The sequence below is a fragment of the Diplotaxodon limnothrissa genome, linkage group LG12 (genome assembly GCF_057381915.1).
Source record: "Diplotaxodon limnothrissa isolate DT_005_m linkage group LG12, D_limnothrissa_male_GT1.1, whole genome shotgun sequence".
NCBI lineage: Eukaryota > Metazoa > Chordata > Actinopteri > Cichliformes > Cichlidae > Diplotaxodon > Diplotaxodon limnothrissa.
The window spans coordinates 32,614,455-32,632,647 of record NC_140607.1 but is presented as its reverse complement, the minus strand read 5'-3'; the positions used below and the strand labels follow the sequence as shown (position 1 = coordinate 32,632,647).

The following is an 18,193-nucleotide window of genomic DNA, read 5'->3' as shown; positions in this document are numbered from 1 at the left end:
ATCTTTACAGTGTCTCTCTCTATAATATATCTGATATTTCAGTACAAACATAACAACCGACATGGTTAAAACAGCCAAAGAGGGTTTTTTTTTTATAAAATTTATGAAGGGTGTACTTTGATATTTTGGAAAATTGAGCTGTTCTTATTATTTTAAATGAGAAAGTACATGCAAATGTCTAATCGACAACATAAGTAAGGCACAACTGGGGAAGCAATTATCCAAGCTTAAACCTGACAGACAAAAAAAAGGTGAAAATCGCTGCTTTTGTCTGCTATCACCCAAATCCACCAATCGGCACCTCTTAACAAATGTAAACCCCAGTACTGCTGCGCTAACAGCTGGATCTTTTTCTAGCTGGCTGCTATTTGACGCTTCACATTTGATATCACAGGTGTGAATGATAACAACCATCTCAACAAATTCTAATAAAGCAAATATCTCCGTTTACCAAAACGTCATGTTGCTACCATAAAAGCGTTATCGGAAATGTCTTTGTTCCAAACCTGATAGCTCAAAGCAATCAACATGTTCCCTTGTGGCAGTAATTAATCAACTTGCCAACCAGGAAAATGAGAAATGGCTCTAATACATCTCCTAATTATGACAGTTTGTTTTCCTCAGCCTTCACATTGATTAATTGTTTTGCTCTGACCAACTATCCCATGTGTGGGGGCTACATTGCCTGAGGTAGAAAGAAACAGATAGCAATAACTTACAGAGAGCTATTAGTTTGGACTCCACATAAAAAACAATCAAGTTATATTAAATGTTTCTATATTTTCAAGAACTTTTAATCAAATTTTGATTTTTTTTTTTTTACTGTTATTTATACTGAAATTCCTTGCATTATCTTTCTTTTCTGTGGAACTTATATTTATTCACCATAACTATTAATTTTAAAAAAATAAATAAATAAAAAAACAGCTGTTATTTCAAAATGATGTCTTGTTTGATTTTCTTCCTGGTGCTTTAGACCCACAAGCTTAATAAAATTTGAATGCATGACATTGCTATCTACCACTGTTATTTCAGTTAAATAAAACCTGCTAGAGTTAAACTGCCATTTAAACCACACTACTACAAAATCTACATGTCACCATTCAGAGAGAAAAAAGCAGGAACTCATTCAGTTTCACAGTCCCTTTTATTAAATAAGCATTTCATCTGCATGCACTATACACAGAGGTTAGGACACATTCTTTGCCATTTTAAAATGTTCAGAACAAAACAGAAAGGTTCGTTTGATTTCATGACATGACTTTATGACTTGTTTGAAGCAAGTGTTGATGGATGAGCTGCCTGCTAAATAGACCTGATGATCATCACGGATGAACGGATAAAGCGTATTATGCACTTATGAAGTGTAAATAATTTTAAAAAAGAAGAAAAAAAAAAGCATACAGCGTTTTGTCCTTTTTGAGGTTGGTCTTGCATTCCTTCATCTCTTTGCCACAATATTGCAAAATTGTCCAAGCATTTCATATGCACCATCTCTTCAACAAACACCCTTATTTGTCAATTGCTATTCCATTGCTCTTCGATTACTAAACACCAGAAGCAAGTCAAATAGGCTCATACAGGCAGAAGTTCTGGAGGACTCTCACCATAGCAGTACTTTGCTTGAGGGTTTCGGTACGTGTTTTCATGTTGAACGCTCTGGAGAAGGGGAAAAATAGAAATGAGACAAACTAAAAAGTTTTTTCACAAAGCACTTATATTGCTCTTCTCAATACTTTCACAGTACTGAAAATATTCAAAGCTTGTGCAGATTCAGTGATTTACAATGAGATTAGCCGAGAATCAGTTTTGTTTCTGTTTTTTATTTATTTTTATTTTGGGGAGTTTTTCAAATTTCTAAATGAACCAACTGTCTCAGGAAATTCATGAGAAAATCATTATGTGTCATAGTGATGCATCAAGTTCAAATAAAAGCGTATCTTTTGTCAACAACTGTCTGAAAAATATACAGATAAATGTATGAGCAAAATATCGACTTTGAATGTCAAGAGATAAGGGTAAGTGTTGCTGCATATCCGCCAGACTACTAATTTCACTATTCCTTTGTTTCCAAATGATTACAGTTATTGTTATTATGATTTGTATGGGTCAACACTTTAAAACTGGTTTGGAAAATCTAACAATTCATGTTTGTTTCTTCTGTTGAACTTAACATACTTGTGAAGATGTCCTACACTTGGCCAGACACAACTCAAAATGATCCGCGACAGCAGTGAAAAGATTCTGGAAACCTTCAGCTGCACGATTCAGGAAGCGCTCAAGAAGAAGTTGCTAAACAAAAATAGAAAGAAAAGAAATTGAACATGTACAAAAACATGTATAGATTTATAATCACTTAGATTTATTATCTATTCCCATTGCATGCACTGCTTTGCTTAAAATGCAAACTCAATATGCAATTTTAAATGATATCTTTGGTTTCAAATAGGGCTGCTCGATTATGGCAAAAATGATAATCACGATTATTTTCACTGAAATTGAGATCACGATTATTTGACGATATTTATTTAACCCTTTAAGACCTACTATAGAACCAAGTCCGCCAGAGCTTATATTATTTTTTTACATGTTGTAGTGCCATTTATGGGAGCATTTCAAGTTGCTATACAACTGTTATAGCCCATATTTTAATAATATGTATGCATTAAGTCCATAGTAACTACATTAATTGCAAAAAAGTGCAATAAACTACAAAAAAAAATTGAAAATCGTTTTTGTTTGTTTTTTTACATATATTTCTACTTGGAGAAATTTAAGAGGTTTATCCCTCAAAACTTTAAATACAAAAAAGTTGCAAAAAATAGTTTACAACAACAGGAAACTTATTTTGAGTGTGTTCATAGTTTTATTTTGGAGATACACCAATTTTTATATACTGCAGGAAAAACAAAAAAACAATCCTATGATGCAAATTTTCAAAGAAAACAGCAGGTGCATCAAAATAAACTATTTCCAGCTGTGCAATTCGAGTTCTAAGCATCCCAGAAACTATTCAGAAAAGTCAAACATGACCAGTATAGGCCTTTAAGGCCTACAAGTAAAAAAAACTACATTTCCGCGAAAATGACGTCACTACCGGTTTCGGCCAGGAAATGGCGGACATGTGATAGTTCGCGCTGACGCCTGTTTCACTGTGGGAAGTGTTACGAACAGCTGATCGGATCAGCGAAGCGTGTTTCTGGAATATTATGTTTTTGTTCCTGCAAGCGCTTTTTATGCAATTTTTGCAAAGCTTTATGTGGAAGGAAACCGTGACCGAGGACAAGCTGATGGTATGAGATGTAAGTACAACTCCTCTGGTTTCATATGCAAAACAAATTATTGCGCTAGCTTACATGGTCCAGGTTCTACAGGGATTTAAAAATAGTTACACAAAACGGAGCGTGCTGCTCTGACGGCTTTAAAGGGTTAACAATGACTTTTAAAAATAATATAAAATAGTGTGCAACACCACTGAAGTTTTTTTTTTTTTTTACCTCTCTTTTCAACCAACGGCAGTCACTCTCCTCTCCAAATAACTTCTGCTTAGCTTTCCGAGCTTCCCTCGGGTCCTCTTAATCAGCGGTCTCCAACCTTTTTTGCACCACGGACCGGTTTATGCCCGACAATATTTTCACGGACCGGCCTTTAAGGTGTCGCGGATAAACGAGGGAGGGGCTAATAATCGGCTCAGTCATTTTTAATGATCGTTGAAAGCCCAGATCGTAATCGTGATTAAAATTCGATTAATTGAGCAGCCCTAGTTTCAAATGTGTGCATGCAAAGGTGCACAGCATGTGGGCAGATATGCCTTTTCCGATGAAAGTTAAACGCGATGATCCTGAAGGCCCTTGATGTGACAGATTACCTTATCAGGCTGGAGACAGCATGACACGCAATACTCATAGATGCTACAGCATCCATTGGCCAGGCAACTTTTACATATGTACTGTCTGGTGCTGGGAGCATTGACGTTACAGCAGCCATTAACGAGCAAGTCTTTTCTCTCACAGACATATCCTGTAAAACATTAATGCAGATTATGATAAGCACTGGTTACAGGCTACATCCGATGTGTTATCACTGTATGGTGGTGAGTAATAGATTTATTACTCACCAAGTTCGTCTGTAAGCAGTGTCTTGCCCTGGATGGAATTTCTACACTGAGTGATCTGTCGGCTGCTGTTCCCCAGGTTAAAGCGGACTTTCCAGGGGATGCGATGATCTGAATCTCTAACTTCTAAGAGTGTTCGGTCTCGTATGGTCCGCTCCTCCTGAAAAATGCACACATACAAGAAACGGGTCATGGAAAGCTAATGAAGAGCAACATAAATTTCAGAATATGGTTGCGCATATACAGTGGGGCAAAAAAGTATTTAGTCAGCCACCGATTGTGTAAGTTCCCCCACCTAAAATGATGACAGAGGTCAGTAATTTGCACCAGAGGTACACTTCAACTGTGAGAGACAGAATGTGAAAAAAAAATCCATGAATCCACATGGTAGGATTTGTAAAGAATTTATTCGTAAATCAGGGTGGAAAATAAGTATTTGGTCAATAACAAAAATACAACTCAATACTTTGTAACATAACCTTTGTTGGCAATAACAGAGGTCAAACGTTTACTATAGGTCTTTACCAGGTTTGCACACACAGTAGCTGGTATTTTGGCCCATTCCTCCATGCAGATCTTCTCGAGAGCAGTGATGTTTTGGGGCTGTCGCCGAGCAACACAGACTTTCAACTCCCGCCACAGATTTTCTATGGGGTTGAGGTCTGGAGACTGGCTAGGCCACTCCAGGACTTTCAAATGCTTCTTACGGAGCCACTCCTTTGTTGCCCGGGCGGTGTGTTTTGGATCATTGTCATTTTGGAAGACCCAGCCTCGTTTCATCTTCAAAGTTCTCACTGATGGAAGGAGGTTTTGGCTCAAAATCTCACGATACATGGCCCCATTCATTCTGTCCTAAACACGGATCAGTCGTCCTGTCCCCTTGGCAGAAAAACAGCCCCATAGCATGATGTTTCCACCCCCATGCTTCACAGTAGGTATGGTGTTCTTGGGATGCAACTCAGTATTCTTCTTCCTCCAAACACGACGAGTTGAGTTTATACCAAAAAGTTCTACTTTGGTTTCATCTGACCACATGACATTCTCCCAATCCTCTGCTGTATCATCCATGTGCTCTCTGGCAAACTTCAGACGGGCCTGGACATGCACTGGCTTCAGCAGCGGAACACGTCTGGCACTGCGGGATTTGATTCCCTGCCGTTGTAGTGTGTTACTGATGGTGACCTTTGTTACTTTGGTCCCAGCTCTCTGCAGGTCATTCACCAGGTCCCCCCGTGTGGTTCTGGGATCTTTGCTCACCGTTCTCATGATCATTTTGACCCCACGGGATGAGATCTTGCGTGGAGCCCCAGATCGAGGGAGATTATCAGTGGTGTTGTATGTCTTCCATTTTCTGATGATTGCTCCCACAGTTGATTTTTTCACACCAAGCTGCTTGCCTATTGTAGATTCACTCTTCCCAGTCTGGTGCAGGTCTACAATACTTTTCCTGGTGTCCTTCCAAAGCTCTTTGGTCTTGGCCATGGCGGAGTTTGGAGTGTGACTGTTTGAGGCTGTGGACAGGTGTCTTTTATACAGATGATGAGTTCAAACAGGTGCCATTCATACAGGTAACGAGTGGGGGACAGAAAAGCTTCTTACAGAAGACGTTACAGGTCTGTGAGAGCCAGAGATTTTCCTTGTTTGAGGTGACCAAATACTTATTTTCCACCCTAATTTACGAATAAATTCTTTACAAATCCTACCATGTGAATTCATGGATTTTTTTTTTCACATTCTGTCTCTCACAGTTGAAGTGTACCTCTGGTGCAAATTACTGACCTCTGTCATCATTTTAGGTGGGGGAACTTGCACAATCGGTGGCTGACTAAATACTTTTTTGCCCCACTGTAACCCTATTCTAAATTCACTATATTATTATTCTGACAGATAATATCTGTCAATAACAGTAATGTTTCGAGAAACTATAGCCACTGTTTCAACAATGTAGAAGACAAGTAGAGTAAGAAGGCCATAGTGATCGATGTAGCAATACCCAGCAGTAGCAATACCAAGCAATAGCAACATCAGGATGAAGAAACACGAGAAGCTTGAGAAATACCAAGGGCTGAGAGAAGAGCCAGAGAAGATGTACAAGGAGAGGGGAACAGTGGTCACTTTGATGATCTGAACACTCTGGGCAGTGAAAAAGCAGATTCCAGGAATGAAAACCGACAGCTTTGTCCAGAAAAGTGCAGTTCAAGGAAAAGCAAAGATCCTGCGCAGCATCACCGTAACCAAACTGAATAGGCACATGAGTCCACACATGAGCACAGCATTGGAAATAACGGGTACGTTGACCAGTAGCTGGGTCAAAGCACCAGCTACTGGTGCAGCAGTAATCCGAGACTCTAGACATTAAGGTGTCATTCAGACTGAGTGAGTGTGTGGCTGAATGGTTAGAAAGAAAGTAAAGGTGATCTGGACTGAAGAGGTGGAGCTGCCAGGAGGCAGAACGGTCAGCTCAATGGTAGTCATCAGATAATAATAATAATAATAATAATAATAATGAAAGGGCCACAGATGCCACTGATGAGTTCTCCACCCAAAGGCCATCACCCTGAGGCTCTATGAGCAACAGAGAGAGGAATAAAGAGGATTAATGAGTGCCAGAGCCACAATCCAGGAAGAAACGTGGAGCCTCTGTTAATGCATCGGACAGAGAGCCCCCAAGTTAAGCTGCTCTATGAGGTCTTCAGCTGGCTGAAGGCAGCTGGTGATGAGGAACAAGAGAAGCTATCATACAAGACCAAGCCCCTACATGGGGTGTACCATCAACAGATGGAGGAAGTGGCTGGCATCAAGAAATCCTACCAGTGGCTAGAGACTTAAAGGACAGCACAGAGGCAGCTCATGGCATCACAAGAATAGGCCCTAAGCACCAGATCCATAGAGGCAGGGGTCTACCACAGCTGACAGAAGCCAAGCTGCAGACTGTGCAAAGGCTTCCTAGAACTATCCAGCACACTGCAGCAGAATCTAAGATGCAAGAAGGGACAACATACATTGAGAGGACCTATCAAGTGGCTGGGATAGTGTACGAGAATATCTATGCGCATGTGTTTTAGAAGTCTACTATTACCTGCTGGCTGAAAACTGCAGGGCTAAGACCCTGTGGGACTTTCAGGATAGAGAAGAAGCTGATGGCCAGCCACACAGAAAGTGGTGGCTGACAAAAAGCAGGAGACTGCAAATGTCTCTATCCCATGGGACAACAACTTCAAAAAGAAAGCATGAGAAAACTGAGAAGCTGAAGGAACAACTGAAGCAGACGTGGAAGGAAAAGTCAAGTGGCCCCAGTGATACGAACTGTAAACCCCAAAATTGAATAGTGGCTCCAGCAGACTGCAGGCTGACCATCAGAGGCCTGTCCAGAAGAGTGCAGTCATAGGAACAGCTAAGATCAGAGCCCTCACATTCTCGGGCTGCTGGTAGAGGACCCAAGCTTGAGGAACACATACACACACAAAACAGAAAGCACAAACATTTTCATTTAGAAATCTGTCAAAAAAGTGGGCATAAATTATTGTTTAGATGCTGGTAAAAGTCTGTAATATTAGACCCAGCTACACTTTCAAAAAATAATGCCACAAATTGTGATTATTCAGAAGAATAGTTATTTGGACAAGGTAGAAGCTTGGATATACAGCTCCCTACTAATGCGTGTATGTTTGGTTTCCTACTTAGAATTGGCATGTAGTGTGTTTTTTTGTTTTTACAAAGCAAAGAAAAAAGAAAGTGACTAGATCTTTTTTTCCTCTTGCATGTTTTTTTCTGTAATCGACTTATCTCAGTGTGAGTTTCTGTACCTGTTTGAGTGTGCTGGTCAGAAAGTAGATGAGGGAGAGTCCAAAGACAACTCCCAGCACCCAGCGCTTTCTCAGTAGCCGCCGTAGCACCATCATAGCATGGCTTGCTTTGGGGAAATGCAAGTGACAGCCCAACACATCAAACCTCCACGGATAGCAGTTCTCTGGCTGTCTTCAATTTTCAGGAATATGAAAAGGCTAACTGTAAATAATGTAAAGCTAGCTCAGTTGGTGGTAAAAATGCAAATATAGGACATAGACGGAAAATAGCTAACTCTAGCTAACCCATGTTTTAACTCTTAAACTCACAATAGCAACCTTTAAATATAATGTTTTGAAACTACCGAATTACGCGCTGGACATGCAAGCTAAGTGTTTCACTGTAAATGCCAGCTTTGTTAGCCTGCTAGCTAGCGCCGTCTGCTCTCGGTGTTGCTAGATAAATAATGAGGAGCGATAACCAATAAGCTATGACGCTGTTTAATAACGCTTCTTCGTCTCCTCTGTAGATAATAATTCGATCATGTCCAAAATTATGTCTAGTAAGAAGAAACGGTGGGATTTTTTTTCAGCAAAATCTGACATCCAGCATCAGCAAAACAAATCCCCAGCACGGATGTAGTGTGGTCGGAAAGAAGGTGCTGATTGGTAGATGGCGGTCTTAGTGACGCCACACCGGAAGTTTCCCGAGCGGATCGTCTGGGCAGCAGCAGCAGCAGCTGTCTAGCTAACCATTTACAACAACCATGACAAGAGCTGTAGTCCAGTACACCGCATTAATTCAGGTAAAGTGGTTTATATTTTTGGTCACTTCTGTGAATCACATACTGGTGATGATACTGTGGATTTGTGCGTTTACAGGACTGGACCATGTGGTGATGATCGGTATGCCATGCAGAGGAGACACAGCAGCAACACGGATGGCATGCCCTCTGAAAGGTGGGGAAAGGAGGTGCTGCACAAATGCACAGATGCTTTTGTCACCCCTTCTGCCTGCACCGCCTGTATGCTTTCTTGGTAGTTTTGGCAAGGCCACATATTTGCAATTGTAGGTTATATGTGCTTTCCAACATTGTTGCAACACTTTGAGTTTGGCCTTCCTCCATTTGTTGCCTTATAACTCTTAATTACTCTCAGCACAAAACAAAAGGAGTTATAGACCAGCATCATTTCATTTTGCCAGAATAAAAAATTGGAGCTCCAATCGCGTTTAGTTCAATAATTCAGTGAGCAACATACTGGCAGCGGAAATGAATGGCGCTCAGGCCGGCCTTTAGAGACATACTAAAGACCTCGGTCATACAGGAGGAACTCAGAATAAAGCTTTTACTCCTCTGCAATGAATGAATCAGTTGAAGTTGTTTGGGCATCTGACATCTGGACCACCTGAATGCCTCCTGGGTGAGGTGTTTGGGGCATCCCCTACTGTGAGGAGGCCTTGGGGAAGACCCAGGGTACGCTCAAGAGATTATGTCTCTGAGCTGGCTTGGGAATGTCTCAGTGTCCCCAGCAGAAGAGCTAGAGGACGTGGCTCTGAAGAGGGAGCTTTAGGCTTCTTCATTTCATTCATTTAACCCCTGTTTAAGAAAAACTGCAACCGAAAGCCAAACTCATCAAGTTTTATCATCAGTCTCAATTTAATATCTGTGACTTGGAGTAAAAGAAAAACGCATCTTTGTCCCCAGAGGTTTTCTGATAATTGAAGAACACACTACACAGATTAAGATGCTGATGATTATTCAAAGACTGCATACTATACTACGTGCAATTTTTCTCCATTTAGGAGCCGAAGCCAAACTCTGGGATCGGAAAGCAGCCTGGATGAGGGTGGTGTGTTTGACTGCCTGAAGCCTGAATCACCCGCTTCTCCCCAGCAGATCTTCTCCGGCCTTGTTGGTGTCCCCTCCAGCTCTGTCTCCTCTGCCCAATTCCAGGCAGCCGGCTTAGTCTTGGGCTCTCCCCCTGAAGTTTTTATCCAGATGACAGCATCATCCAGAGAGGAAGGGGGGCCCCATCGCACAGAGGGTGGACCTTTTCTCCCTCGGCCACCTCAGCACCATCATCACCATCACCACTTCCACCATCAGCCCCTTCAGCATAGGACCTCGTCCCTGCTCCAGCAGGCTACCACAGCAGCTGGCTCAGAAAGGCACAGCTCCAGGGAGGAGGCCCAGGAAGACCAGTCCACCCCAGCCCCAGCTTTGTCTGAGTTGAAAGCAGTGGTCACCTGGCTACAGAGAGGCTTCCCCTTCATCCTTATTTTGTTGGCTAAAGTCTGCTTTCAGCATAAACTAGGTATTTCAGCTTGTGGAGGACTAATGTGGCTAAGATTGTTTAACGGTACCTCTCATGCACTGATGATATTGCACCTCTCTCGCAGGAATTGCTGTATGCGTGGGGATGGCCAGCACGTTTGCCTATGCCAATTCCACTTTAAGGCACCAAGTATCATTACGGGTAAAGGGTAGAACAAAATCCAAGAAGTATAGCTATTTTATTCTTAGATCAGATTCACGCTAATGTTTTCCAAGCACGTTTTAGCACAGCAATTATTACTGAAAGATGTAATTATGTTCCTTATTTCTCTTTATTATACTTAATAAAACTGTTAAATGATATTAAATTAGTAATTATTATTATTAAATAATATTTTTAGTGATGTTAAAACAGAATGCACTGATCCATTTTTTGACGATATTGTGTGTTAAATGTAACGTAGTGCCGTTTCAATAACAATTGGACTACAACAGAGCTGTATTGTAAAAATAAATAAATAAGTGTAATCATTTTTTGGTAGACAGAAGATTTTGTAGGTGGATTAATTCATCATCGTCGTTGGTCTTGATGAGCATAAGAAAAATATACACGCTGAATAAGTCTTATTCTAAACATCATAAATCAATTTGGTGTATAATCACTGAAATACCTTTTAAAATTGACTTTTTATGTGAGAGATGTCTATGTATACATGCTCTTTCACATTCAAACAAACTCATAACACACCAAGCATTCTGTTAGTTTGCAGCATTATTTGAAATACTAGCACCTTACAGCACATTTAGAAGAAATGTATGGTGCATGTTGCTTGAAATCCCTCTATGTGTCTCTGTTACCAGGAGGAACGTTCTGTATTTGTTGCTCTATGGATCATCATGTTCCTTGGAGGGAACATCGTGTATATCTACTACACATTTAGTCATGAAGAGCTGCACAACAGGTAGTGAACCAGCAAAGATTTTTCTAGTAGTTCTGTGTTTCTTTGCCTGCCATTTTATTTTATTTTTTCTACATATACATTTAGGTTTTTCCCCATTCATTTTTATGTTGTGCGTTTTATTTTTACTTCCATTTCCTTCAGGCAGTGTTCCCGTTCTTGTCTGATCTTGTCCTGTGAGTATTTTTGTTTGTTTTGTTGTTTTGTTTCCACAGAGTTTCTGACATGTTCTGACATCTTTTCTTGCTGTTGTTTGTCATTAGACGAAGTGTAAGCAACACCATCCTTGACAATAAGTCGCTGATTCATTTTGTTTTTCTCTTCTAGCCTCATATTTGCCAAGCCCATCCTCAACAGCTTTGATTTCTTTGATCTGATCTGGGCAGTGGGCATCACAGATTTTGTACTCAAGTACGTCACCATCATCCTGAAATGCTTTGTCCTCTTTCTGCCTAAGATTCTCCTGGCATTCAAATCCAGGGTAAGAAATCCAGATTCATTCATTTTCTAGAGCTTTTTACAGAAAATGCACGTTTTTCATGTTAAAAAAAGATACAGAGACCAAGACAACATTTTGATTTCAGTGAAAGTGTAAATTAAGAAATAAGTATCCATTAATTCAGCGGTCCCTAACCTTTTTTGTGCCACAGACTGGTTTAATGTCAGACAATGTTTTCACGTACCGGCCTTTAAGGTGTCGAGGATGATACGACCAAGACAAAAAACTGTGGCATTTTGTAAAAATAATAATAAATGCAAATTCACTGTGTAATTGTGTAACTTTATTAGCAGCGTCCTCCTGAAATGCGCCAACGACATTGAGAGTAACATCAACTCTCGCGGCCCGGTACCAAACGACTCATGGACCGGTACCGGTCTGTGGCCCGGGGGTTGGGGACCACTGCTTTAATTTTCTTCCACTTAGATCGATGTCCAATAGAAACGTCCAGATTTTGCACATTTTTGAAAAACCTCATTTAGAATGTGGCCAGAAGGTATAATAGTCAGATAGCTAAATCATCTCAACCAGGTCCTTCCACTGTGACTGGGCAGCGGCTTTAATCTGAAACTCTGTGCTCATTACTCTGTCATCAGGTCTGGTCAGAGTGATGTAAGAGTGTTGTAGATTTCTTCATCAGATAGTGATGCAGTGAACAGATATAACAGATAAAAATGAATTCTTCTTTGCCTTGATTTTTACTGTAAAGCAATCATTTTGTCTGTGTTAAAATCAAGCGCACTCCTTTCCTTGTTGTAAGATTGTATAGCAAACTTGAAAGACATCTAAGCCAAGTTTCTGTCAAAAGGCAGTATTCATGCTTGTTCACAACATGTCAAGTTACAGGGTGCTCACTCTTAAAGTTGTTAAGCTCGGTTCATGAGGTGAAAAAAGAAAATTTGCTAAACTATGATGAAATACTCCACTGAGTGAACAAAGTGCTAAAGGGTCACAGTGTGAAGCTGTTTTGTATTCATTAGGTTTTAAACGGTACTCCTTAGGTGAGCCTTGTGAGTGCGGGTGTCTGCTTGTGTGGTTTTTTTCTGTCCTGAGGCGACAAAGTATGACTGCAAATGCGCACGCACACACACACACACACACACTTTGATTTCCATACAGGTGCAGCTTGTATTCCCGTTGTGTGCTTGTGCGTTAAATGGGAGGTAGAGGAGGGGGGAGTTATAAAGTATTAGGATTAAATTTTCCACTGATAAACAAACCTAGAGGCCTATCAGAACCACACCAGCCAGCAACTGAGCTCATTTGCCCTCGAGGGGATTGCAGAGGTGAGGTCATCCCTCCCTGGAGCTGGACCATTACCTGTATCCTCCGCTCACAAACACACAAATATACACACACGGATTGAAGCTTCACAGTTGTGATGGGACACGTAAAATATTTTGGTAATCCCCAATTATATCATCAATTCTTAGCTTTTTTCTCATTGAAGCCAGACAGTGCTGTCTGTTCTGAACCCCATGAAGTCATATAATCTGCCTTTTGGATTCATTACTGTGTCCAGCTGTGGATACACTAATGATTCCACATAATCACTGCAGTCAGCACAAGTTTGCACAAGCAATAGCGGGCATGCGATCAGAAGTTCCATGACGGTTATGTTTTAAAGGCATAGACTCATAAAACTGCTTTTGCTTGAATCTTATTTAATGGGTAATTACTAAACATGTATTTTCAGTGTTATCAAGTTGTCGCTAATTTCAGTCGTGCTAATATGGAGTTAAATATATTTTAAATACATAAGATATACCTAATAAATCCCAAGAGTAGAGAAATTACTATAAAATAAATGCATATCGCAGGTATGCATATCAAAGACCTTTCACAGAGTCTTTGGATTTGTTTTTACTCTATTTCTTAAGAACATGACTTTCAGCTACTGTAATCTACTGTAGATCATTTTTAGGGCATTTACTTCTTCTTTTGCCCTTCATTTTTCCTCATTTCTTTTAAGGACACACACTTTTAAAAAAACAAAACAAGAAAAGTGTTCAACTGAAAATGGTCGAGTACAAAGACTGAACCGCACAACAAAGCTGCCAATGCCCAAAGAAAACCTTTAAAAGACCTTCAGAAAACTTTTGCTGAAGACCACTTTTTTTTTAAAAAACTGAGAAGAAAGGCTGGTTCCTTGGAAGAACAATATAAAGAAGTGAGCATTTGCGCAAGACCTTTGCACAGAAATGCAGCTCTGTTAAGATAAAATAATAAAAATAAAATAAAAATAATAAACTAAAGAAGGTAAAGAATGCACAAAAATTATTTTAAATGTTTGTTCTGCCTACGCCAGAAAGATTTCCTTTTTAGACTTTTGGTAGCTGTGGAAAAAATGACTCAAACAGGAGCGTCCAGTAAGTTCTATTAACTAAATCTCATTGTTAAAGTTTTTTAGTTTGAACAGTCATACAAAGTCAAATTGTATTACATGTAAGGCAGTATAGAACAAAGTAAATTCATGTTTCGGGTGAATTGAATAACTGTGTGGCTAATTTTAGTGATATGATTTGTCCAGCTTGCAGTTTCTGTGTAACTGTCACTGCAATTGTTCTTCTTGTGTAACTTTCTTACCACCTCCATACACTCGTATTATATATATAGCTAAATTTGAGTGACGCTATTATTACTGTTATTTTATTCATATTGTGATAATATTAGTGCATCCTTTTTTGTTTTGAGGTCCAAAATAACATTGGATATTGCAACAGCCCTAAAAGAATGACCCACAATGTGCCAGTCAAAGGAAGTAAGAATAAGCTATGACAGAACCGACTACACATTTTGTTTGTCAATCCTTTCTGAGTAATGTAGATTCCAGTCTTGTAGATAAAAATGTACAGTAATGGCTAAGCTAAGGACTACTCAAGCAGTATCTGCTACTCACACTGGCTGGCTCATCTCCAAACTTTAAATTTGACAGTTTTTACGTGGGCGTGATGGGCACTGTGGGATGCCAGACTGAGGGGACAATAAGGAAGATGAATTAGTAGCTAGTAGAGGTCTACTTCCCCTGCCTACCCAGCTGCTTGTGCCTCTTTACCCACAGTCATCAATCTTTGTCAGCTATCATCCAGGAAGTCATTATGCAAGCCAGGGCAATCGGGGAATCAAGTTTGCCTTCGTTTTGTTCGCCCCCGCTTTTAACCGTCCCCAATTCACTTAACACACTTTGTGGCAGTGGGGACAGAAGTACATTTCTACTCTGTGATTACGGAAGGGAGGCCCTTTAAAGATAGCTAGCGAGCCCCCATAGGGCTGAGCTTAATGTGGGCACTGGGTAGCAGGTGGAAAGAGCCGCTGCCAGTTTCCCTTGCAGTGTGAGGAAATTGCTTGTACTGCTGTGAAACTGCTGAGATCTGGACAGCGGCCACATTTGGGCTGGAGGCATGCTGTTTTAAGCTTTTAATACCACACTGCTCTCGACTAGATAGAAGAGTGCCCTGAAGCTACTGAGTCCTTTTTGCTTTTTTGGATAGCTAGTGAGTGGATCAGACAAAGAATACATATTGTCTCCACTGGGTATATATATTTTTTCCTTATATTTGAAACTTGTGTTATGTGTCTTTTTTGTTTCTTTTTCAAAAGTGCTGCCATTCAGTTTACATGGCCACATATAGTCACTGACACTGAATAATTGAAGTCTCAGCTATTGATGTAGTTTTTAATATTGTGTGTGTTTGTGCAGGGTAAGTTCTACCTGCTGATCGAGGAGCTGAGCCAGCTGTTTCGAGCCCTCGTTCCCATCCAGTTGTGGTACAAGTACATCATGGGAGAAGACCCCTCAAACAGTTACTTCCTGGGAGCTACACTCATCATCATCTACAGCCTCTGCAAGGTTTCAGCACCTGAGGGCAAAATTGCTTTTGTCCTTTTTTTTTTTTTTTTAGGTTTTGCATGGAAGGTTTCCACTAAAGACTTACTTTTAGACTTCTGGTAGAATTTTAGTGGTGCTCCTTTGCAAAAAAATCATCAAAATTCAGTCATTATTTTCAGTCATGTATTGGTATCATGGAAATTTTGGCATGAGGGGGAATCCAGATGAGGGGTCATTTAAAATTATCAGACTTTTCCTCAACCATTCTTTTCTCCCCAATAATTGTAAGTCATTAGTACCATTTAGTCTGCTGTTCCCAGTATGGACAGGTAATGCCTCTGCAAATTTCTGTAAAACTGGTGGAAAAAAAAAAAAAAAACCCCAGCATTGTCACATTTGACAATGATGATGTTTTTAAGCAACATTAGTTTCAGAGTAAGAATGCACCTCAGCTCATGGACCCGTGACAGGGGAAGAAAGAAGGCAGAAAACTTAGTCAATGGTCACAGGAAGGTCAGCCTTTAAAAAGACTTCAAAACTCAGAAAATAGACTTTCTTGGGCAATGACTCACTAAAAGTTGGACACGACATTCTGTGGGAGAACAGAAATAGTGAAAATTAATGGAACATGAATGAGCAAGTCTATGGATGATGCAAAGATTATTTACACTCTGAGACTATTCATTCTACAATGTGTGGTTACAATTATTGACCTGCTTTCTTTAAATATAACAGTGATTCAGATGTTGTAGTTCTTAAATATGGGGGTGTTCGACTGAGTTACGTGGGTAATCTCCTGGATGTGCGTACTCCATGTACAAGTTGCAGCACACAGGTGTTTTCCAGAATCAGGCAAAGCAAGGCTTGCTTTAGTATAACAGCATGCTGATATGAATGCTTCTTTGAGTCATTGTCGTCATAACGGTGTTGAATGACTGGGCAACAGTTGAATGAACTTCAAAGAAACGAGCTTACACCAGAAGGCTGTAGGTGAAGGAAGTTATCAAAGGTCTAGTTTGTGTGTAACTGAAACAATTTGGACTTTTGATCAATTTGTAATGGCTTTATTTCATATAAAGACAGTGAGATAAGAATTAAGTTAGTGAGGTGTGCCCCTAAAAGAAATCCATTTTTGTTGTTTTAAAGTTGAAATGAACAGTTATGTAAAATAGATTTTTGTTTCTTTGTTTTCATTTCAAAGCAGCGGTGTGCCCAAATATGGACTTGTGAATCTGTTTGCATGTCTGTAAACTAAGTCCTTTCTAATTTTGGATGAAATGGGGAATCCTGACGGATGCTGTAATTCCATATTTTTTTTATTTTTTAAATAATTGTGCTTTGTCTTGATCTTGATGGATTTGCAGTCCTTTGACATCTGCGGACGTATATCTGCAATACACAAGGCCTTGGTCATGCTCTGCAGCTCCCAGGTCAGTTGTGGGTTTTGTTTTTTGTTTTTTTAAGAATTTATAAAAAATCTAAATGACTATCCAGAAGATTTCACTCCTTTGTGTGTTTGTGCATATGTCATCCAGAGTTATGGAGTGAGAGCTGGCAGTCAGCAGTGCAGCGAGGCAGGTGATGTCTGTGCTATTTGTCAGGCTGATTTTAGAGACCCCATTGCACTTCTCTGTCAGGTAAGGGTTCATTAACTGGTAACAAAATGGTAAAAAAAAAAAAAAAATCTAAATTTTGCAAATTATTTGGCTCATTTAAAGTCAAAATTGTTGTCACTGAATGTCACTATATACTGACTGTTATTTGGGTGTGGTTAAAAGTTAATATGACCTACTTTTGTTGCTCTGTTATCATCTGTAAATAACAATTATGTTATAGACTTCTATAAAAGATGGACATAGTTTCTGGGTCTGAAACCAAACCTGCATTCTTTCTAATGGCCAGCAGAGGGTGGCTCTGTGGTCACAAACAGCTTTTAGATTCCTTGATCCTCTAATAAGGGCTCAGTCACTAGGTTCAGTGACTGATGTTAATTTTTGAAATTACAGCCCCCTTTATCCAAAAGAGCAATAATGCAGGACAAGCCTAACATGTGATTATTACTTTTGTTGTTTCCATGGTTATGTCACATGGTTTCACAGTCAGATGTTCCCTGCAGTTGTGACATCTGGTTTCGGAAGTGCTTATATGGAGGGTCAAGTATGCTCAATGTTTCACAACGAGGCTTCATTAACCCGTGATGATTTCATGGTGACTATGTCCATTTTTTTTAGATGCAGTTTTCACAAGAGTAGCTTGAGTGACAAATTTACTTATTTATTGGTATTTTTAGCATCAAATGCCATCAAATAAATGAAGATTTTGTTATTTTGCAGCACGTGTTCTGCGAGGAATGCCTGTGTTTGTGGTTCGATCGTGAGAGAACGTGTCCACTGTGTCGGTCTACTGTCATTGAGACCCTGAGATGCTGGAAGGATGGCACCACCTCAGCTCACTTCCAAATTTACTAAGTTCTAATAATATAGCATGAGCATCCAGAGATATGTGATTGTACTCTGAAGCCAGGTAAACAGTGATGTTTCTGTAAATGTCTTATATAAATCAGGCAAGGAATAATTGGGGTAATACATGATATATTGGGGACATTAAATTTATAGGCATTTGAGAAGGCCATAATCGAATATATTTAAAAACAATCATCTCCTATAAAGCTGGTGATTGAGGCCACATGTTTAAAGAAATGATCAATGTGGTAAAGGAACATAAACTTGAG

The 18,193-nt window shown here is 39.9% G+C and overlaps 2 protein-coding genes across 2 annotated transcripts; one reads left to right on the top strand and one right to left on the bottom strand.

Annotated features, from left to right (window-relative positions):
* Positions 1–1,157: 1,157 nt before the first annotated feature.
* On the bottom strand, positions 1,158–8,517 carry spring1 (SREBF pathway regulator in golgi 1). Its single transcript, XM_085368707.1, has 5 exons — positions 7,921–8,517; positions 4,118–4,274; positions 3,869–4,020; positions 2,179–2,292; positions 1,158–1,659 (listed from the first exon to the last, which is right to left on the bottom strand). The coding sequence occupies exons 1-5, from the start codon at positions 8,014–8,016 to the stop codon at positions 1,576–1,578; spliced, it is 603 nt and encodes a 200-aa protein (XP_085224833.1). The 5' UTR covers positions 8,017–8,517; the 3' UTR covers positions 1,158–1,575.
* Positions 8,518–8,654: 137 nt separating this feature from the next.
* On the top strand, positions 8,655–17,930 carry rnft2 (ring finger protein, transmembrane 2). Its single transcript, XM_085368706.1, has 10 exons — positions 8,655–8,705; positions 8,782–8,859; positions 9,704–10,215; positions 10,301–10,377; positions 11,037–11,137; positions 11,462–11,615; positions 15,334–15,483; positions 16,827–16,892; positions 16,998–17,099; positions 17,796–17,930. Exons 2-10 carry the CDS (start codon positions 8,813–8,815, stop codon positions 17,928–17,930), a joined length of 1,344 nt encoding a protein of 447 aa, XP_085224832.1. The 5' UTR covers positions 8,655–8,705; positions 8,782–8,812.
* The last annotated feature ends 263 nt before the right edge of the window (positions 17,931–18,193 follow it).